Source organism: Anguilla rostrata, chromosome 12 (genome assembly GCF_018555375.3).
Source record: "Anguilla rostrata isolate EN2019 chromosome 12, ASM1855537v3, whole genome shotgun sequence".
Taxonomy (NCBI): Eukaryota; Metazoa; Chordata; class Actinopteri; order Anguilliformes; family Anguillidae; genus Anguilla; species Anguilla rostrata.
The window spans coordinates 41,388,976-41,411,143 of NC_057944.1; the positions used below are offsets into that span (position 1 = coordinate 41,388,976).

Genomic DNA, 22,168 nt, shown 5'->3' on the forward strand with positions numbered 1-22,168 from the left:
GTTCCTGCTCCTTACGCAAAACCTCTTGAACACCTACAGTTAGGTAGGGACCTTGTCGATGGTTGACCTTTGTCCCTTGCCCCTAAGCCGAGCCAAACATTGACAGGACTGCAATAATGTGCCACTCTGGACACCAGAGATGGACATGCAGTCCCTCAGAGAAACAACCCTTCTGCTGTCCCCTGGATTTCAACCCTAATCCTGTCCCCTTACTTACCAACGACAGATCACCTGTTAAACACCTGTTAAACCCCAACACTGTCCCCTGGGTTACCATCGACAGATCACCTGTTAAACCCCAACACTGTCCCCTGGGTTACCATCGACAGGTCACCTGTTCTACCTTAATCCTGTCCCCTATTGCCCTGGGAAGGGGTTCCCAAAGATGGATCACATGCTCATCCTGTCCAAACCAGCTCACTGCATTATAACTAAAAGTATTTTATTCTGAGTTTAACACACAGCCTCAAAAACAGTGGTACACTGGAGATTTCAGAGCCAAATGTTTTTATTCTCATTACTAAGGGGGCAGTACATTAGAGTTATTTAGAGCAGATAGAGTACATATGAAGAGAGAGAAGAGTACATGTGATTATTCTCATATTCTACAGTCAGCACATAAGGATTTGGCCATTCGGTTGAAGGTACATAAGATATGTGATTTTCCATGTGGTTCAAAACATGTTCCAATCATTTAAGTCCAAACATCTGCCATAAAATGCAAACCAAACTATCTGAAAGACAGAGCCAGGGAGTTTGAAGCAGGGGGTGCACTAAACCAGACACGAGAGGAGTGATCCAGCCAGATACAATGGAGACAAGTCAACAGAACCCAACAAAGAGGGACAGACAAGTCAACAGAACCCAACATAGAAGGACAGACAAGTCAGCAGAACCCTCCATAGAGGGAGAGACAAGTCAACAGAACCCAACATAGAGGGAGAGACAAGTCAACAGAACCCAACATAGAGGGAGAGACAAGTCAACAGAACCCAACATAGAGGGAGAGACAAGTCAACAGAACCCAACATAGAGGGAGAGACAAGTTAACAGAACCCAACATAGAGGGAGAGACAAGTTAACAGAACCCAACATAGAAGGACAGACAAGTTAACAGAACCGCACATGGAAAGAGAGATCCACAGTACCAGATTCAGACATACATAGGGAGGGAGGAAGCGAGTCCTGCATTTTTAAGTTTCCATTTTTTGGCATCCTATTCATACACTCAGGGATCCTCAGTCCCTGTGATCTGAAGATGAGACATACTGACCCAGAGAAACAAACGGCTTCAGTACTCTCATAACCAGTAGAATTTCAAAACTGCTCAGACGACGGTGGTTAAATACTGAAATTACACATCATTCAAATTATCACACATCAGTCAGGCACACATCCAGTGATGCTGTCAGTAAAAACATCAGGTCAGCCAAAGGTTAGGACACAACAGAAGCCAAACTGCTCGAGTGTTTAAATGTTAATAAAGTCTGTGTTTTCAGAGCGAAGTGCAGAGAGGAGAGAGTCCTTCTGGGCTGGGTTCCACAGGTAAGACCTCATGCAATGTTCTGTCCAGGTAGTGTTGCTAAACACTGTCCTGCCTTTGGCTCCATAAACTTAACCCTTCAGTGCCCTCCTGAAACAGCCCTTTCCATCACAGGCTATAGCTAGCTAGGTGGGACCTGCAGATTTGGCATTTTCTCCCACGGTGCCCCAGAAGTAGGCCTGCCCACTTCTGGAGCCCCTCCCACCTCCAAGTGCCCTGTCCTGCCAGCCCCTGCATTTTAGAGAGGAGATGAGGAAACCCTGTGGGACCCTCCTGTGTCACACAGTCCTAAGCTGTTATCATTACCCATGCACACAACAGCCCCCCCCCCCCCTAATAGGAGTAATGAGTCACTCCTGCTGCTGTACAGCAGTGCAGCATGCAGCACGTGTGCCCTTTAAGCTGCAGGAACACACCTCTCTCCTCCACCTGTTAAAACTACCAAACATGGACCTGCTTAGAAGTGAGTTAAAGCTTCACAGCAGTTAAAGCGTTATTTTGGTAAATCGGGCATTGTAGCGGTAAGTGGTGAGACAGGCGTGGCCTGAATGGTGGCGCCGCCAGACCATGACCACTCATGGTGGAGCCACTCGGGCTCAGTGCGGCTGGAAGGTTTTGCCTATCTCCTCCAGCAGCACCATGAACTTCTGCTCCCGGTCCTGGGGGCTGCGAGTCCAGGCCAATGGCAGGTGAGCAGAGACCATCCTGCGATCTGAAACACACGTGTTCACGCACGCGCACACACGACGCACACACACGCACGCACACACACATACTTGTCATTGCAGTAGTCCCTTTAGTAACTAAACATTCAGATTTCCTCAAATTCCTTGATGTCACACTGCCCAGATGTGGTATAGTTGCTAATATTGTACACTATATGACCAAAAGTATCTGTACATCCCTTGGTCTGGGGCTGTTTTTCATGGTTTGGGTTAGTTCCAGTGAAGGAAAATCTTAATGCTACAGCACATCGGCGATTTTAGACTCTTTTTAGGGGTGCTCAAGCACACCTAAATTTCATCTCAGCACCCCTAAAAAAATAAAATAATAATTATTATTATTATTATTTTCTGAAATCATTTTTAGCCCTCTCTAATGTTAGATTTTGCAAACTTGTCTGAGGGCTGGTAAATTGAAAATCAGCAGCGTTCTACACTTCCTATCCACCCCACCCCTAGTTTCAAACTGAGCTCACGAGATGTAGCTAGGTAGTGAATTTAGGATTTCATGGCGCAGAAAAACACAAATAAATTGAAACGTTAGCAAATAAAATTGCTGAGTCTTCTGACCGAGAACGTTGGGCCAAATCAATATTACTGTGCAGCTGTTTCGATGTGTTTGGCGATGTATCAACGTAATTTTAGCGAGCTCACAAGCTAGCTAGCTAGCTAACGGCTAACGTTAGATCATCTCTGACCTAGCTTGCTTGTAAATTTGCTAATTTCAGATTTTAAACATGGCAGTGCGTGAATGTCATTATTTTTTGTGTGGGTACTGTTAAAGTTAGTTAACGTTGTTTGTGTGAGTCATAGAGTTAGTGCAAAGTCGATTTAAGACTTAGAAAGTCTCTGGTTGTAGTTCCATGGTGTGAATAGTGTCAAAGAACGTTAGCTGACGTTGTTCGCTAGCTAGCTAGCCACCTAGCTCAGAGATTAGCTCTCTGAGCTAGTCTGCTTGCATTGCACACTTGCTAGCTAACGAGCTAACTGATGCACTTTATTATTTTAGCTAAAGTAGTCTTTTATTTACTTTGGAAAGTTATGGTCATTATGATTGAGTCTTTGCCTCAGGTTTCATTAACTGACTGTGGGCCCTCTCTAAAACAGGTGTATTATATTGAAATCTGTGATTGTTTATTCTGAACCATTACTACAATAGACCACCCAACTAATTGAAGTGAGGTTTGCCAAAGTGAAAGGGGCTGAATACTTTTGCAGACATCATTTTTATTCCATTTTTCATTTTCTAAAAAATATTTTGTGGTGTAAAACTCATGTTACTTATGAGTAATTCATTGAAAGTATTGTAAATTAAAATAACATATAGAAAAATATAAATGTATTGTTATCCAATGAAACGAGTGATTTAGCAAAGGGGTTAAACACTTTTGCAAGGCAATGTATGCATGTCACATTCTCATTAGGGGCTGAGCCCCTCTAAAGGTCTGACCCTGGAATCGCCCTTGCTACAGCATACAATCACATTCGAGACGATGGTGTGCTTCCCCAACAGTATGGGAAGGCCCTTTTCTGTTTCAGCACGAGAAGAAATGGTTTTATAAAGAACGGTTTGGAAGAACTTGACTGGCCTGCACAGAGCCCTGACTTCAACTCCATCCAACATCTTTGGGATCAATTGAAAAGTCAACTTATCACTCAATCAGGGCCGTCCTCACTCTTCTGGCTGAATGGAAGCAAATCACTTTCGTTGCTTGTTTTCTTTTTATTATTGTAATGCCCATGCAGTTCAGTGTACCTCTGCCATGTAGGTAATAATAAACTTGAACCTGAACTTGAACAATGCTCTGACAGCCTTTCCAGAAAAGTGGAGGTTGTTATAGTGGCAAAGAGTGGACTGACTCCATATTAGTGCTCATAATTCTGGATGAGATGTTGGATGTCAGGTGTCCACATACATTTGGCCATGCAGTATATGTAGCCTATATTTCACTTTGCTGCAGTTCTAGATCTCCATGGTTTCCTGGGTCCTCACAGTGAACAAGGACCAAGTCCTGAGATGCCCTTTCTGGCTGAATGGAGGCAGCACAGATGTTTTTTGACTTGTTCCAGTCACACAAAGACGAGAGTGTTTTTCTGCACCCAGCGCCCAGCCTCAGCACTGCGGGACTGTAATGCAGTCTGTGTTTTAGGATCTGGTGCTGCGGGGGTTTGGGAGGGGAGCATGAGGTCACCCTGGGGGCGGGGCCTGGTCCTCTCTGGCCGTGTCTGTCACCGAGCACATCGCCCAGCAGCTGCACTGGAGCGCAGCCAGCCCCTCCTCCTCCTCCTCCTCCTCCTCCCGCTCCGTCAGAAGCGCACAGACCCACATTCAGCTGCCTGCAGGCCCAGTGCCTCCTCATGCTCGCAGACAGGGGCTGTCTGTTCCACGCTCCATGGGCGGAGTGCACCACAGAGGCCCTGATGGGGGTCTGACTGCACCTTCAGTGGAACCCTGAAGCTGTGTTGCACAACCAATAACACATAGCTAAATCAAACTAATGAGTGACTGGCACGGTGACCTTCGACCTTTAACTCCATTCATTCTGTCTGCAGTCTAGATGCTTAGGTGCACTGATCGGTTGACCCTTTCAGGATCTGTTTGGGTAGGAGACACAGCCCTGGTCTCATGCTTTAGAATCCCTCTGCATCACCTGGGGCTAAATTCAATCGCTTGCCGTGCTTGTCTCCTCCGTCCCCGCCTGACCCGGAAATCTACCAAGGCCTGCCTTCCTTAAGGACATTCCAACCCATTAAAGGCTCCTTAAAGGAGTGAGGAGCTAGGAGACTCTCGAGGAATACTTGAGCAAGGAGACACAAGTGCATCTGTTTGCGGAAGTATTTTTTTAGGAAACGAGACGTATAAATAATCGATCCATGGATCCACCTCTCCCCATCTGCCGTGTCTGTAATCGATGTGGCTTCAAACTGATATTTGACTGAACAGGGATGTTCTATTTGCATACTACACGTTTCCTCTATCCTTGCATGCTTGCATTGCATCCTCCATTGGGTGGAGCTAAGAAAGTGAGGAATGGACATAAGGAAAGAGTGCAAGGAGGTAAAATAAGCTCCTGGAACGAGTCCCTACATTGATGCACCTTCTGTGCGACATGACTCACCATATCCACCCCCTCAAAACTTTATTATCTGACACAATGGTACAGTCCAAATGCAAGGTAAACCTCCTGCGTCACCTGACAGAAAACCTTTTTATGCTTCCCCTAAAACCTAATGCTCCTCCTAACAATAATAATAATGGACCACTTTACACTATGTCAGTCAGGACCTTCATCTGAGTCGAAACCTGTGTTTGACTCGGGACCTTGGTTTGAGTCGAGACCTGTGTTTGATTCAGGAACTGGGTGTGAGTCGGGGCCCAGGTGTGAGTCGGGTCCTGGGTGTGAGTCGGGTCTTGGGTGTGAGTCGGGTCCCGGGTGTGAGTCGGGTCCTGGGTGTGAGTCGGGTCCTGGGTGTGAGTCGGGTCCTGGGTGTGAGTCGGGTCCGGGTGTGAGTCGGGTCCGGGTGTGAGTCGGGTCCTGGGTGTGAGTCGGGTCCTGGGTGTGAGTCGGGTCTTGGGTGTGAGTCGGGTCCTGGGTGTGAGTCGGGTCTTGGGTGTGAGTCGGGTCCTGGGTGTGAGTCGGGCCGGGTGTGAGTCGGGTCTTGGGTGTGAGTCGGGTCCTGGGTGTGAGTCGGAGCCCGGGTGTGAGTCGGGTCTTGGGTGTGAGTCGGGTCCTGGGTGTGAGTCGGAGCCCGGGTGTGAGTCGGGTCCTGTGTGTGTCGGGTCTTGGGTGTGAGTCGGGTCCCGGGTGTGAGTCGGGTCCTGGGTGTGAGTCGGGTCCTGGGTGTGAGTCGGGTCTTGGGTGTGAGTCGGGTCCTGGGTGTGAGTCGGGTCCTGGGTGTGAGTCGGGTCCTGGGTGTGAGTCGGGTCCTGGGTGTGAGTCGGGTCCTGGGTGTGAGTCGGAGCCCGGGTGTGAGTCGGGTCCTGGGTGTGAGTCGGGTCCTGGGTGTGACAGGGCTATCTGTGTGCACTGCCTTAGCCGGGCGGCTGTGCCATACCTTGGAAGAAGCGTCCGCTGGGTTTGGCGGTGGCAGCTTCAGACACGGCCAGCCACACCACGGTGTCCGCACCCTGCTCAGGACTGCGCAGCTTGTGCTGCATCGACCGGTAGAAGTCTGGCCTCGCTGCTGCCACGGCTGGGGGCAAGACAGACAAAGGATTGGGCACTGCTGGCCATTCAGCCAATCAACTTACTGCATCAAGCGTGAGTCCCTCCATCTTTCATCTCACCTTATCCTTTCATTTGGGACTAAAATTATCTGATGTTTTAACGTCAAAATGTTCAAATCCCAAATACTGTCCCGGCCCCCTTCCCTCACCCCTCCGCCAGCGCAGACGGTACCTGGGGTGTCGGCCCAGCCAGGGTGCATGACGGAGAAGTGGATGGAGTCGTGTGTTTTGGCCCACTGCTCTGTCATCACCACCTGCTGCCTCTGCAAACACAGAAGAGTGAGTCAGCGATCAGGCTCCAGGAGCCATGAGAACTACAGCACTCTGCCCCGAAAAAATAAACCTCCTGAACGTAGGAAGAGCCCCCCCTGCCAGAGTGGCACCAGAGTTTGCACCAGCCCTGCCCAGCCCCGCCTCCCCCGCCCAGCCCCGCCTCTCCCGCCCAGCCCAGCCCCGCCCGGCCCTGCCCGGCCCCACCACGCCCAGCCCGGCCCGGCCCGGCCCGGCCTGGCCCCACCACGCCCTGCTTTGCCTGCTTGCCTTGTTCTGGGCGTAGACTTTGGTGCCATCAAATGGGCCGCGCTCAGACTGCAGGTTTCCCGTGCGGAGTTTCTGAACCAGCATTCCGCCTGAGGACACCGTGATCTGGGGGGGGGGGGGGGGGAGTCAGAACATCTGTGATTCATCAAGAGGGAGTCTAGGATGGGGGAGGGGTTCAGAACATCTGTGATTCATCAAGAGGGAGTCTAGGATGGGGGGGGGGTTCAGAACATCTGTGCTTCATGAAGAGGGAGTCTGAGATCATGAAACCCGTGGCTGATAAAGAACTCCTCCAGAGTGGGTGGGATTTATTGGTACAGAGGCCTGGCTTCTGAGGGTGTAGAGGTGCATGTGGTGCAGGCAGGGGTGGGTGTTAGAGGCACGTGGGGTGTTGGGTGGGTGTTAGACAGAGGCAGGTGGAGGTGTTGGGTGGGTGTTAGAGGCAGGGGGTGTTGGGTGGGTGATAGAGGCAGGTGGGGGTGTTGGGTGGGTGTTAGAGGCAGGTGGGGGTGTTGGGTGGGTGATAGAGGCAGGTGGGGGTGTTGGGTGGGTGTTAGAGGCAGGTGGGGGTGTTGGGTGGGTGTTAGACAAAGGCAGGTGGGGGTGTTGGGTGGGTGTTAGAGGCAGGGGGTGTTGGGTGGGTGATAGACAGATAGAAGCAGGTGGGGGGTGTTAGACACTAATTTGGGGTGCGCTCACCACCCGGGGGTCACTGCTCTTCTCCAGAAGAGGGATCAGGCTCTTGGTCAGAATGTACACCCCTAGAGGGAGAAAGGGAAGGTACAATCAAACCCACACAAACCAGTTTCTGCCTCACAGCAGAAGGTACCCAGAATGCCCCGGGTATGGTACAGACTCTCTTCCCCAGAATACCCCTGGGTGTAGTACAGACTCTCTTACCCCGAATGCCCCAGGGTGTGGGACAGACTCTCTTCCCCAGAATACCCCTGGGTGTAGTACAGACTTTCTTACCCAGAATGCCCCTGGGTGTGGTACAGAATCTTTTACCCGGAATGCCATTGGGTGTGGTACAGACTCTCGTACCCAGAATGCCACTGGGTGTGGTACAGACTGTCTTCCCCAGAATGCCCCTGGGTGTGGTACAGACTCTCTTACCCAGAATACCCCTGGGTGTGGTACAGAGTGCCTTCCCCAGAATGCCCCTGGGTGTGGTACAGACTTTCTTACCCAGAATGCCCCTGGGTGCAGTACAGACTCTCTTACCCAGAGTGTTGGTGGCAAAGCTCTTCTCCAGCCCATCAGTGTTCACCTCTCTCTCATTCATCATGCTGCCTGCATTATTAATCTGTCCAGAGAGAAGGAGGGGGGAGGGAGAGAGGGGGAGAGACAGAGGGGAGAGAGGGAGAGAGAGGGCAGAGAGGGGAGAGATGGAGAGAGAGAGGGGGAGAGAGGAGGGAGACAGGGGGGAGGGAAAGAGAGGAGAGAGTGAGAGAGAGGGGGAGAGAGAGGTGAGAGTGAGAGAGGGGGTGAGGGAGAGGGGGGGAGGGAGAGAGAGGGGGGATGAAGTAAAGGTGATGGATGTATAAAAATCTGATCACACTGAATAATTGTTAGTCTATCATTAGAAAAGCCCACAGTAATCTCACCAGCACGTTCAGAGATTTGTATTTCTTCTTAAAGGCTTCAGCAAATTCCCAAACTTTTCGAGGCTCTGACAGGTCCAGGATATGGACATGAATCTCCTAGAGACACATATTGAAGTCTTAACTTCACAGTTTAGTAGCCAAATGATATATAATGGCATACGTGTAACAATCAAAAATTAGAAATATAAATTACGCCCTTGCAAAGGTGGCATTTCAGTGTGATGCTGAAATGGAAAAGGTGAGTTGAGCAGCTGACCTTATTGGCCGTCTCCCTGATGATGTCACCTCTGGCTTCCTCAGCTTTGTCCTTATTCCTGCAGACCATATGGATCACTCCGCCTGGGGGCGTACAGACAAAACCCTGAAATAACCACACACCTCCAGGGGATGTACAGAGAAACCCCTGAAATAACCTCACTCTGCCTGGGGGCATACAGACAAACCCCTGAAATAACCACACACCTCCAGGGGGCATACAGAGAAACCCCTGAAATAACCTCACTCTGCCTGGGGGCATACAGACAAACCCCTGAAATAACCACACACCTCCAGGGGGCGTACAGACAAACCCCTGAAATAACCTCACAGCGCCTGGGGGCATACAGACAAACCCCTGAAATAACCACACACCTCCAGGGGGTGTACAGAGAAATCCCTGAAATAACCTCACTCCGCCTGGGGGCATACAGACAAACCCCTGAAATAACCTCACACCGCCTGGGGGGCGTACAGACAAACCCCTGAAATAACCACACACCTCCAGGGGGCGTACAGACAAACCCTGAAATAACCTCACAGCGCCTGGGGCATACAGACAAACCCTGAAATAACCACACACCTCCAGGGGGTGTACAGAGAAATCCCTGAAATAACCTCACTCCGCCTGGGGGCATACAGACAAACCCCTGAAATAACCTCACACCGCCTGGGGGGCGTACAGACAAACCCCTGAAATAACCTCACACCACCTGGGGGCATACAGACAAACCCCTGAAACAACCTCACAGCGCCTGGGGGGCGTACAGACAAACCCCTGAAATAACCTCACACCACCTGGGGGCATACAGACAAACCCCTGAAATAACCTCACACCGCCTGGGGGCATACAGACAAACCCCTGAAATAATCTCACACTGCCTGGGGGGCATATAGTAATCACAAACACAACCCTGGAATAACCGCACCACAGGTTTAACCCTGGAATACCCGCACCACAGGTTTAACCCTAAAATAACTGCACCACAGGTTTTACCTTCGTGTTAGAAACTGCCCAGCTGTGTGGGGTTTTGACTATTGCGGCATTTCCACACTGGTTTGGCCTTGTGTCCAGAAAAATGCATCACCAAGCAACCGAGCAACTCTTATGGGCTCAGAGAGACGCACCATTCAGCAGCTCGATGCAGACCACATCCAGCACTAATATAAACAGGTGGCTCTGGACCACTCACAGTTGAGAGGCTAATAAACCTACTGTATTACCCCAGTGATGCCCTTCTAATTTACAGCTCATATTGAGTTATGATTAATCTATGAATGCTAGAGACTCCCAACCCCCAATCCCTGCTCCAGCTCCTCACCCCACCTCCCCAAAGCCCCCGCCCCAACCCCGCGGACTACCTCTCTTAGCGATGGCGATGGCAGCGGCTTTCCCGATTCCACTGCTAGCGCCAGTTATCATGAAGGACCGGCCTGCCACGGACACATCCAGGTCCTTCTCCACAAACCGCTTAGCGGCACTCTCGAATCCCTTCCTGCAGACACACACAATGCACCAGAGAACAGCACACTTCCTGCAGACACCCACAATGCACCAGAGAACAGCACACTTCCTGCAGACACCCACAGTGCACCAGAGAACAGCACACTTCCTGCAGACACACACAGTGCACCAGAGAACAGCACACTTCCTGCAGACACACACACACTGCCCCAGAGAACAGCACACTTCCTGCAGACACCCACAATGCAACAGAGAACAGCACACTTCCTGCAGACACCCACAATGCACCAGAGAACAGCACACTTCCTGCAGACACCCACAGTGCACCAGAGAACAGCACACTTCCTGCAGACACACACACAGTGCCCCAGAGAACAGCACACTTCCTGCAGACACCCACAATGCACCAGAGAACAGCACACTTCCTGCAGACACCCACAATGCACCAGAGAACAGCACACTTCCTGCAGACACCCACAATGCACCAGAGAACAGCACACTTCCTGCAGACACCCACAGTGCACCAGAGAACAGCACACTTCCTGCAGACACACACAATGCACCAGAGAACAGCACACTTCCTGCAGACACCCACAATGCACCAGAGAACAGCACACTTCCTGCAGACACCCACAATGCACCAGAGAACAGCACACTTCCTGCAGACACACACAATGCACCAGAGAACAGCACACTTCCTGCAGACACCCACAATGCACCAGAGAACAGCACACTTCCTGCAGACACAGCACACTTTTGTTGTCTCAGCCCAGGGTCTGCCCTTCTCAGACTGCGATTGTGATTTATTTAGGTTTCATCGCATGGACCAGGCCTTGTATTTGAATGCTGCCCATTGCATACAGTGTTGGCTAATAAAAAAAAGTCCAATTAGCCAACAATCCAAGGTCATCTCAAGGACAGCAGACAAAATGGATGCAGTATATGATGAGAGCTTTGATTTAACCATGACCTCAACAAAGAACGCAAACAATTACAACAGCTAGCTGGCCTAGAACAAACTCTCAGTCTTATAAAAGGCTTGCATTATCATTTGAGCGACATCAGTGGAAGCTAATGACAGGCTTGTGAAGCTGGCCTTGATCCCAGACTCTGTAGTGTCATTGTATTCTCTGGACAAGCAGGGGTAAAGCGGGCCACTGGTTGCTTTTATTAAAAGATCACACTGCGGTTCGGTAGATAATATCTTGGGAAAAGATCCTGATGATTTTGTGCAGTGTGAAATGCGGTAAAGCTCCCGCATATTCACATAAACATGCAAGTTTGGATAAAAGCGCTATATAAATGCAGTCCATTTACCATTTATCCATTTAAGTTGAATGTTATGATCAATGACCAACAGCAATAATAACGGACCCAAAGTGTTACAATGTGACCATTATAGCTGCAAGTGGTCGGTTATTTCATTGGTTTACTGCAAGGGTTGTCGAAACAAAGTAAACCATTCGTGTTCCAGGAAGTTACATCTACATTTTTTTTTTCCAGCACCACTGCATCAGTTGAAATTTAAAATTTAATTCCAGCACAGCTGCATCAGTTGACATCTAAAATTTATTTCCAGCACAGCTGCATCAGTTTAAGTTTAAAATTTCTTTCCAGCACCACTGCACCGCGGAGTCAGTAAATTTTCCTTCTAGCGCCACCGCTGCTTCAGTTGCGCCTGTAATCTTCTGTCGCCCTTCGCATTGCGTTCAGACGCTCTTAACCAACAAGCGCGAATTCTAATGCACGAGAACACGAGCGCATTCACCTAAACTATGCGAGCAATAGTCCCGCGCGTTCACAGTACAATTACCGTACACACCACGGAAAACATATAATCTAATATCCTGAATGCCCTCCTGAAACCCTAATATCCTCTAATATCCTTGCATTAACTGTCTTAACTACTGCTTGTATTTTTTTCCCATAGACTGCGTTGTTGCCGTTCTCGTTGTGTTAGTGTTAATCAGTTTAACCTTCAGGGTCCAAGTTGAACTATGCGGTTGTTCCCTGCACTTGGACCGGTACTTCTCTCTAGGGTTTTCATACTTGTTTCTGGTTATGGTTATACACTTTGTTGTACGTCGCTCTGGATAGGAGCGTCTGCCAAATGCCTGTAATGTAATGTAATGTAATGTAATGAATGAGTCTGAGATCCGCAAATCTACATTAATAACATAAATACTTTGCATGGTTTGATAATTAGTCTTTGTTGAACAAGCTAAATAGCCAATGTAAATTACAATGTCAATGATGTTGCATTTAGATTTTAAGCCAGTTGAGGAGAGCCTCCCGTGTTAATTACAGAGCTGCATCTTTGTGGCTGTCGGTGGCGATCTGGGCATCGGTCTCAGTTCGTGTTCAAAGAGAGCTATAAACGCTAAAAGAACCAAGTAAACCCAACAGGGACAACGTCTAGCAGAAACTTTACCATACCTTGTGTATTCATGGATTCCCTTTAAAAACCAGATGCTATTCCGATATAGAGACATCCTGAGTTCCGACACCAGTTTGCTTCACACCCTCGCTTTGTTTTAAGCGCAGACGCATCAGTCACGTGGGTCACAGTTCAGGTTTGTGACAGTACTGGCCATCCAGTGGCTGCCCTCAGAACAACGGGGCTGCACAACGTGACAGCTGTGCAAAAGCTTGTCCTAACCGCTCGCGCTGCCTTCAGTATCTTTACCGTGTATAAGGACTTTGACAACAACTGTGAAGTTCAGTCTGTATGTGTATTGAAAAAAAAAATATCGAACTTAAATGAATATGTGGTTGAATAGTTTCATCAACGGTGTTCTCGGAGAAAATGAATAGTTTGATCAGAGGCGTGTTTAGTGTGGGGGGAGAGCTTGCTCAGGGGTTGGTTTACTTCGTTTGTCAGTTTGCAAAGGAACGTTCTAAAAGTGTGCGGATAAGGTCATAGGACCGTGCGGTCGGACCAGTGTAAAAGCTCCGTCTATGGACCGCACCTAGCTCAAACATTTTCTCAATCGAGGTCAACACTTTCTAGTGAAACATCCGATGACCTTTGTCCCGGCATTCAGAGATTGTGAAAATTCGGTCCTTACTGTGTGTGGCAGTTCTTTTTTTATTTATTTTTTGTATCATTGGTATAACATTTGTATTGGGGAGCTTTACACGTCGATTTGATGAAAGCAACGTATCTAGAAATGATATAACGTGCACCAGAGAGGATGAAGGGTGGTAGGGTAGATACGAAGTGCTTTGCAAACAGTGCACCTTGCCCCCCATGCAGCCTGACAGGTGTGCACCAATCCGGGGTCCGAATGGCTGTGATGGGCGGGGCGATGCAATGGTCAAATGCCTAGGGGGGAGGAGTTTAGCAACTTTCTGTTTGTAGAATTCCTGGAAGGGGAACTATGCTGCCTTATCGGATCGACGAGAAGCATAAAGTGCTCAGTAACGCGTGTTAAAATCAGAAGGACCTCCACTGGATTAAAAAATGGTAAGGCGCCTTTATGTCTTTTCAGCAGGAACACGTGTTTACGTTTCAGTTGTGAGTGCAGGTTCAGCCACACAAGCTGCGCCTTCCGCAGGTGAATGCACCTGTCCTTTTCATCTGAGTGTTTATAATGTCTACACTAAGAAATAAACTACATGAATGTTCATCCCACAGGAATGTGCACAGGTTAATACTGTATTAAAAATTTGACAGGCTTCTAATATTAGATTTATATTTCTGGATATTGTAATTTTAACAGGTAGAAAGGTGCTCTTTCGCGCTCGAACGCGATGCTGCGTAGGCGTTCGGTTTGTCCCATGTCCTCTCCTGTGGGCTACACGATGATGACTGACCTTGTTCTGCAATATCATATCGTACTCAATTTTATCGCGATTTCTTGCGAAGAACTTTGCACAGCTAAACTATTTTCTTACGTAGCATATCCAGGGAAAGGGGAAGGAATATGCATTATGTATTAAAATGATCGTGTAAGAAATTTTTAACTGGAAGACCAACTCTGATGTGTCGCTACGATCCACAGTGCAATCTTATATTATGAAATATAATAACCAGAAGGGTATTGACGTTAAGGTGCACATAGTTCAGCTACGACCGTAGCCCCACATAATCCAGGAGGACGTCTGTAGCTTTTACTACAGTTCAGTGTCTGAATGCAGCCCCAGGAGTTGGTAACAGGCCGAAAAGATTTAAATCATGTGGTGTCCAGTCTGACCCGTAAAGGGTCGGTGCGGGTGCAGCCTTTTGTTTAGCCCAGCACTACGACACCTGATTCAACTAATTAACGAATCATGGTCTTCAATCAAGACCTTGTTAAGTCTAAACAAAAACCTGCACCCACGTTCTTTTTGGGTAAAATTTGAACACCCGAGGTTTATATCCATGTCAGTTCGTTTTCAATACCAACACAACAGCGTTTCGGGAAGTTGAGAACATTTTGTTATCAGTTATCTCCATATTGCAGTTTTTCAACAGGCGCTTTCTTTGGTCGTTGATTTGTCGATCTGGCGATTGCCCCGCTGCAGTTTACTTAATTTGTTGTCAAAATAGAGGACTGTTAAATAATACTTTAATATACTAATGTTAAAAAACAGGTAAAATACTGTTAAGAGAGGTCTAAAACATGACGAGGTATAGTTGTGAGACGAGTTTATAAGTGAACATGTATTAAGGCCCGGGAACCCTTTTTTTGGCTGAAATGATTCCTCAGGGTTGTTTTCCTCCCATTTAGTGTCTTGGCTGTGAATTATTCCAGACAGAAACGTTAATTATTACTGCGCGCGATCGATAGGTTTTACTGCTCCTTCCTGTCCCTGCGGCCTCCATCAGCTTCGTTACTCTTTAATGGGGATCAGTAGCGCGGCGTAACCTCCTGAATCCTAGGCGGGGTTTGATGAAATGAAAAATGCCTTTGGCACGCAGATATGTATAATTACTGAAAGGGCCAAAGAGTCAGACATTTACTGAAGGCGGAGAATGCTATCGCACAGCGTTAGTACACCATGAGCACTGAAAAGACAAGGGCAGCTTACCCAGACCTGGACGTACACAACGCCCCAGAGTGCAGCCGCTGCCCCACCAGCTGTCTCAACTTTACATTTTATATCACCAGTCCGCTGTCAATGCAGCCTGTGCCCGAACGTGACATTTTCTCCGTTGAGAAAATTACCAGACGAAAGTTTTTCCTAATTGCCCCATTTGGATTCACATTCAAACCTGGTACTTCCCTGTCTCCAGCAAAAGTGAAACTCAATTAGAAGTATTCAGTGCGTTTGCGGAACAGAGAAGAAACACTGCCCCTAGTGGAGCCTGTGGCTGCCGATAAGGCAGCATAAGCCGCGTTTCCACCGCAGGAACTATACCCCGGAACTAGGAACCTTTTGAGGAACTCGGCGCGTTTCCACCGCAGGAACTAGGGTCTAAATTTAGTTCTGGGGGCTTTGTTTTACCCCCCAAAACGTTCCTGCTCGGGGGGTAGTACTTTTCGAAAGTACAGGAACCTTTTGGGTGGAGCTTGCAGCGCTGAACATTTCTGATTGGTCGAGTACTCGTAGCATTTGTGTTGTATTTATTTTCCGCCATTACCCGCCATGTTTGAAAATATGCAGCGGCAAACCAGTTTATTTTCATAATAACTTCAAATCAAACTTGTATGTTATGCGGCGCAGTAGCCTACTTCTTGGTTATAACGTCTTGGAATTATAACGTGTGCTCTTCTGTTCTTTTCTTGCTTTAGTATTCGTTTTATAAAATGCTAACCATTCGTGCTGGGACAGCATATTACGTAGGCTACCAAAACATTCAAACGGATTAATTCGGTTGCTGAATATTTTCTTCCGGATTTTCGTTGTTAGCCCGTTGTAATTGACTCAAAACGTTTGATACAGTTATGTGAGGTATGCGGTAGTTCTGCATAATTAACATTGGTGATACAGTACAAGCAAACTGGAAATCACCTTCCGCACTTTTTATCCGGGTAAAATATCAGGTTAATTCTAGTAATCTTCCCTTTAGCTTTTTCAGTTGCCGTAATTTTACTCAATTTTACTGCCATTTTTCAATTCCACGAAAAGACCAGGAAGACTATGGACTCATTTATGGTGCATGGTTCGCATCTGGAGGGCACACTTCGCTGCTCGGCTAGCAGTAACTTCGAAGGAAAGCAAACGGTGGCTGTACCACTACTAATTTACATTTTCACGCAAGTCCGAGTTTTCGTTCTATTCTTGTCATTTTGCGATTAGCCTATATGGAATTGAGGACGAGAAAGTAATAAAACAGCAAATTGTTTACAACGTGTGCATGTTTTCTGCTGTTAATGAATGTGTTTGAGAGGATATATGAAAATCAATAAATACAAAAGTAACCATATATAGTCATTGTTGGTAACCCGTTGTATATAAGTGGAATAAACCCCTCCGGACGGTCCCGGTTATTAGAAAATAATGTAGGCTACTTCGGTGGTATGGGGTTACAGAAGAAATCATATGACAGATGGACCGACGACAACGTCAGTGGGCTAATTTGCCTAATCTTCGCGGTACTTTAGACCCCGGTGGAAACGCACAGACAACCATTGGCTGAAGGAACCTTTTAGTTCCTGGTAAAGTAGTTCCTGGGACTGAAAGTTCCGGGTAATTTTGGTGGAAACGCGGCTATAGTTCCCCTTCCAGGAATTCTACAAACAGAAAGTTGCTAAACTCCTCCCCCCTAGGCATTTGACCATTGGATCGCCCCGCCCATCACAGCCATTCGGACCCCGGATTGGTGCACACCTGTCAGGCTGCATGGGGGGCAAGGTGCACTGTTTGCAAAGCACTTCGTATCTACCCTACCACCCTTCATCCTCTCTGGTGCACGTTATATCATTTCTAGATACGTTGCTTTCATCAAAAAGCTGCACGTGCTAGAGAGCGCGCGGTCTCTGTTGGACTCCTGTATTAAGGCTTTTACATATTCTGTAAGTACAGGGCGCATACGCTGTCCGGACGGACAGTCCGCAGTCTTTCGCCCCTTTCATACTCCAGTCGTACCACCACATACCCAAGCCCTACATTCCCCACTATCTTTGCGCGCCGTTTTCCTTTTCTGCCAGAAGTAAAACTGTAAACAACATGGCCTCGTCCTTGCCCAGCCTTGTGCTTATTTCTCTCCATGAATTGTTGTTCTTCTGAAAATCTTTATAATCCCGTTGGTATGAATGGCATAAGTGCCTGTACCTTCTCACCTCTTCAGCCAGTCTCTCTTCAAATGCCCACTCCATGTCTATTTTGTGTATTCCGCATCACCGTGTGTTTCCGGTGCCACATGAAATGCATGTCGATGTGAAACAGTTTCATACCGAGCCATGATTTGTGTGACACAGGTACGCGTACGCTAGGTATGCACGGTCACAAAAATTGAGCTTTGCGTGGACATGCCAAGGCGGACGTATGCTGAGGTCCGCTATTTTGTCATTTTGACCGCGCGGACTCCAGTGGAGTCCGGTCCGTGTATGCTACGTCTGGATCATGAATGGGCTTTAGGGAATCATCAAATGACAAACTGAGGCCTGTTTTAAAAGTTTCCGTCCTCTCTCTCTCGCTCTCTTGCTCTCTCTCTCTCTCTCCGTCTCTCCGTGCGTGTGCGCGCGTGTGTGCGTGTATATGTGCGTGTGTGTGTACGTTTGGCTGCAGATGCGTTTCCTGCTGCTGTTCAGTCGGCAGGGGAAGCTCCGGCTGCAGAAGTGGTTCACGCCCCTCACTGACCGCGAGAAGAAAAAGATCATCCGCGACATGATCACGATGGTCATACCCAGAGTGCCCCGCTCCTGCAACTTCTTGCACTGGAGAGATATGAAGATTGTTTACAAGAGGTTAGTACAGCCCCACTGTCTCACCGGAATATAGTACAGCTAAACTGCATCTCACTGGAACATAGTACAGCCCCACTGTCTTACCAAAACATAGTACAGCCAAACTGCATCTCACTGGAACATAGTACAGCAGTACTGAGTCTCACTGGAACATAGTACAGCCACACTCTCTCACCGAAACATAGTACAGCCACACTGTCTCACCAGAAGATAGTACAGCCACACTGTCTCAACGGAACATAGTACAGCTCCACTGTCTCTCACTGGAACATAGTACAGCTCCACTGTCTCCCACTGGAACATAGTACAGCCTCATTGTCTCACCAGAACATAGTACACCCCCTCTGTCTCACCGGAACATTGTACGGCCCCACTGTCTCACACCGGAACATTGTACAGCCACACCGTCTCTCACCGGAACATAGTACAGCTCCACTGTCTCTCACCGGAACATAGTACACCCCCTCTGTCTCACCGGAACATTGTACGGCCCCACTGTCTCTCACCGGAACATAGTACAGCCACACCGTCTCTCACCGGAACATAGTACAGCTCCACTGTCTCTCACTGGAACATAGTACAGCCCCACTGTCTCACACCGGAACATAGTACAGCCACACCGTCTCTCACCGGAACATAGTACAGCCACACCGTCTCTCACCGGAACATAGTACAGCCACACCGTCTCACCAGCACATAGTAATGCCCCACCGAGTCTCACCAGAAAATAATACCGCCCTACTGCCTCACCAGAACGTAGTACTCAGGGCTCTGACCCCCTCTGCTCCTGTATAATACTCAAGGCTCTGATCCCCTCTCCTCCTGTATAATACTCAGGGCTCTGACCCCCCCCTCTCTTCCTGTATAATACTCAGGTCTCTGACCCCCCTCTCCTCCTGTATAATACTCAGGGCTCTGACCCCCTCTGCTCCTGTGTAATACTCAGGGCTCTGACCCCCCTCTCCTCCTGTATAATACTCAGGGCTCTGACCCCTCTCCTGCTGTATAATACTCAGGGCTGTGACCCCCCTCTCCTCCTGTATAATACTCAGGGCTCTGACCCCCTCTCCTCCTGTATAATACTCAGGGCTCTGACCCCTCTCCTCCTGTATAATACTCAGGGCTCTGACCCCCTCTCCTCCTGTATAATACTCAGGCTCTGACCCCTCTCCTGCTGTATAATACTCAGGTCTCTGACCCCCCTCTCCTCCTGTATAATACTCAGGGCTCTGACCCCCTCTCTCCTGTATAATACTCAGGGCTCTGACCCCCTCTCCTCCTGTATAATACTCAGGGCTCTGACCCCCCTCTTCCTGTATAATACTCAGGGCTCTGACCCCCTCTCCTCCTGTATAATACTCAGGGCTCTGATCCCCCCTCTCCTCCTGTATAATACTCAGGCTCTGATCCCCCTCTGCCCTCGCCCTCTCCATAATACTCAGGCTCTGACCCCTCTCCTGCTGTATAATACTCAGGTCTCTGACCCCCCTCTCCTCCTGTATAATACTCAGGGCTGTGACCCCCCTCTCCTCCTGTATAATACTCAGGGCTCTGACCCCTCTCCTGCTGTATAATACTCAGGGCTCTGACCCCCCTCTCCTCCTGTATAATACTCAGGGCTCTGACCCCCCTCTCCTCCTGTATAATACTCAGGGCTCTGACCCCCCTCTCCTCCTGTATAATACTCAGGGCTCTGACCCCTCTCCTCCTGTATAATACTCAGGGCTCTGACCCCCTCTCCTCCTGTATAATGCTCAGGGATCTGACCCCCTCTCCTCCTGGCAGGTATGCCAGCCTGTATTTCTGCTGTGGGCTGGACGATCAGGATAATGAGCTGCTGGGTTTGGAGGTGCTGCACCGTTATGTGGAGCTGCTGGACAAATACTTTGGGAATGTAAGAATTACACCTCTCTCAACAGCGTCATGGCAACCAAACATCTCACCAATCGCCTGCTTTTCAGCTCATGCCAGGGCTATAGTTAGTTTCACTCGTTAACTAATTAAAACGACTTTGTCCAATAAAATGTTTGATTTCAGCTCGTCTGGAGTTGGTACGGAGCTCTTTGAAGGTTTGTTTTGCATTCTCTAACATTCTGTTTCCCTCCTGCAGGTGTGTGAGCTGGATATTATCTTTAATTTTGAGAAAGCCTACTTCATCCTGGACGAGTTCCTGATGGGGGGGGAGGTGCAGGAGACCTCCAAACTGACCGTGGCCCAGTCTATGGAGGAGTCTGACCTGCTGCAGGAGGCCAGTGAATCACTGAACTCATATACACGCACACACACACACACTCACACACATACAGATGCACACACGCTCGCACACACAAGCACGCATACATGCACACACACCCACACACGCACACACACGCCTGCTTGCCTTATATAGATGTAGTCTCTTCCCTACATGCTTAGAGGCCCTTTTGAAATCTAGTTCACCAGAGAAACAACCCAACACTGTCAGGAGGAGTTCTGTCTCCTGTCTCTTTCGCTCTATACATTCCGGAAGCCTCCATTTTAAGGGGACCATGCTGAAATTCAGCATGATGTGCAATCCAGTGCAAGAAACAAAGGTTAAATGTTTAGTTTCCTTTGGTAAGTCACACGGTGAGCAGGGTCAGCAGGTGGGCTGGGGGAAACTGACGCCTGTGTGTTGGGTTTTCAGACAATGGAGGAGTACGTGAACAAACCCACCTTCTGAAATGGGGAAGACGATGCACTGCAGTTGTATGTCGGTGAACCTACTGAATTCTGGGTAATGGAAACCATTTTGATCCACAGGATATGTATTTGTGCATATTCTTTTGCACACCTTGAAGCCAACTTCCAAAACTTCAGGCCGTAAACCAGCTGGTTTCTAATTATTTTGTAAGTGTGAGAAAATCTTATTAACATGAATTTATTAGTATTTGTGTTAAAGTCATTTAAAGGTTATTTTTTGTCATTTGAAATGAGCTTTGGGAATATAATCACTGGGGCAAATAATTATTTGAAATAAGTTTAATTGTTCAAATAGCATTACACTCCCTCCAGATGAAATATTTCAGCCAGTAGGTTAATAATGTTTTGTATGTATTATCCATGTACTGGTCTGGTACATGGATAATGTATGAAACTGAGAGCTGTCTGCTGTTGAGCTATTTACATACCGTTAATGGGTTATTAGACTCAATGTTCCGAGTTCAATTGTAATTATGGTTACTAATGAATTCTTCACTGTTAATCTTCACTAATCACTATTATTTCAACAGATATTTGTGCTCCTTACAACCATGATCACCCCCCTTTCATTACATTACATTACATTTCCTTACCTTTTCCTTATGAACCCCCTTCTTTCATGCAAAGCATTTTCCTGGGAAAGGCCTGTGTCCCTCTCAGCAGGCCTCCCTGTGACCCTGTCATTACTGCAGTCCCATAGGAGAGCTCTTCTCCACAGAGAAAATGAAGGTCTTTTATTTTAAAGCTTTTGTTTATTTTCAGTTGTAATAAATTTAAAATAAATATTTTTATATGAAAAAGGTCTCTGGGATTTTCTTGTATAAATAGTGCAGCTCATGGCAGGGTTAGTGCAATGAAATGTCCAGCGGGGTCACAGCTGGACCAGAGCTCCATGTCCCCAACTGCAGGTCAGTTTAAATATCAGACCTGCCATAGATAGTAGACACTTGTATAATTAAAGAGAATTTTTTTCATGATAATCATAAATGATGTACTACGGTGGTTTTCCACATTTACGTGATGTAGATCCATGTCCCTGAAGCTTAATGCCGTTTGAGTGGCAAGAGCAGCTGTTGTGGCTCTGAAGTGGGCGGAGCCTGTTGTGGCTCTGAAGTGGGCGGAGCCTGTTGTGGCTCTGAAGTGGGCGGAGCCTGTTGTGCACTGAAGTAGGTGGAGCTTTCTTCCCACGCAGGTTTACTGTCTCTGTGCCAGCAGTAATCCATTTCCAATTCCCCTGAAAATGTGCCTCATC

At 48.0% G+C, this 22,168-nt stretch overlaps 2 protein-coding genes across 6 annotated transcripts; one reads left to right on the forward strand and one right to left on the reverse strand.

Annotated features, from left to right (window-relative positions):
* Nucleotides 1-490: 490 nt before the first annotated feature.
* Nucleotides 491-12,947, reverse strand: dhrs12la (dehydrogenase/reductase 12-like a). The gene is made up of 10 exons (XM_064303349.1): nucleotides 12,797-12,947; nucleotides 10,258-10,391; nucleotides 8,897-8,979; nucleotides 8,641-8,736; nucleotides 8,258-8,339; nucleotides 7,733-7,794; nucleotides 7,034-7,138; nucleotides 6,666-6,756; nucleotides 6,322-6,459; nucleotides 491-2,255 (listed from the first exon to the last, which is right to left on the reverse strand). The coding sequence occupies exons 1-10, from the start codon at nucleotides 12,850-12,852 to the stop codon at nucleotides 2,140-2,142; spliced, it is 963 nt and encodes a 320-aa protein (XP_064159419.1). The 5' UTR covers nucleotides 12,853-12,947; the 3' UTR covers nucleotides 491-2,139.
* Nucleotides 12,948-13,676: 729 nt separating this feature from the next.
* ap1s3a (adaptor related protein complex 1 subunit sigma 3a) lies at nucleotides 13,677-21,716 on the forward strand. 5 transcript variants are annotated; one of them, XR_010324675.1, is made up of 7 exons: nucleotides 13,677-13,826; nucleotides 18,017-18,195; nucleotides 19,981-20,089; nucleotides 20,306-20,443; nucleotides 20,861-20,950; nucleotides 21,447-21,480; nucleotides 21,512-21,716. XR_010324675.1 is itself a non-coding variant. In XM_064303350.1 (5 exons), the coding sequence occupies exons 1-5, from the start codon at nucleotides 13,824-13,826 to the stop codon at nucleotides 20,894-20,896; spliced, it is 465 nt and encodes a 154-aa protein (XP_064159420.1). In that variant the 5' UTR covers nucleotides 13,677-13,823; the 3' UTR covers nucleotides 20,897-21,504. The 5 variants fall into 5 exon arrangements, 2 of the variants coding, with proteins under 2 accessions (XP_064159420.1, XP_064159421.1); XR_010324676.1 differs by lacking the exon at nucleotides 20,861-20,950 and adding an exon at nucleotides 20,977-21,063; XR_010324674.1 differs by lacking the exon at nucleotides 21,512-21,716 and having other exon boundaries at nucleotides 20,861-21,063; nucleotides 21,447-21,488.
* Nucleotides 21,717-22,168: the final 452 nt, after the last annotated feature.

Bases quoted from the DNA above. Each gene is read 5' to 3' on its own strand.
- dhrs12la (XM_064303349.1), bottom strand. From the start codon at position 12,852: ATGTCTCTATATCGGAATAGCATCTGGTTTTTAAAGGGAATCCATGAA. The intron at 8,737-8,896 runs GTCAGCTGCTCA...ATGTGTCTCTAG, and splicing joins TCAGGGAGACGGCCAATAAG to GAGATTCATGTCCATATCCT. The intron at 7,139-7,732 runs GTGAGCGCACCC...CCCCCCCCCCAG, and splicing joins AGAGCAGTGACCCCCGGGTG to ATCACGGTGTCCTCAGGCGG.
- ap1s3a (XM_064303350.1), top strand. The intron at 18,196-19,980 runs GTTAGTACAGCC...TCCTCCTGGCAG, and splicing joins ATGAAGATTGTTTACAAGAG to GTATGCCAGCCTGTATTTCT. The intron at 20,090-20,305 runs GTAAGAATTACA...TCCCTCCTGCAG, and splicing joins TGGACAAATACTTTGGGAAT to GTGTGTGAGCTGGATATTAT.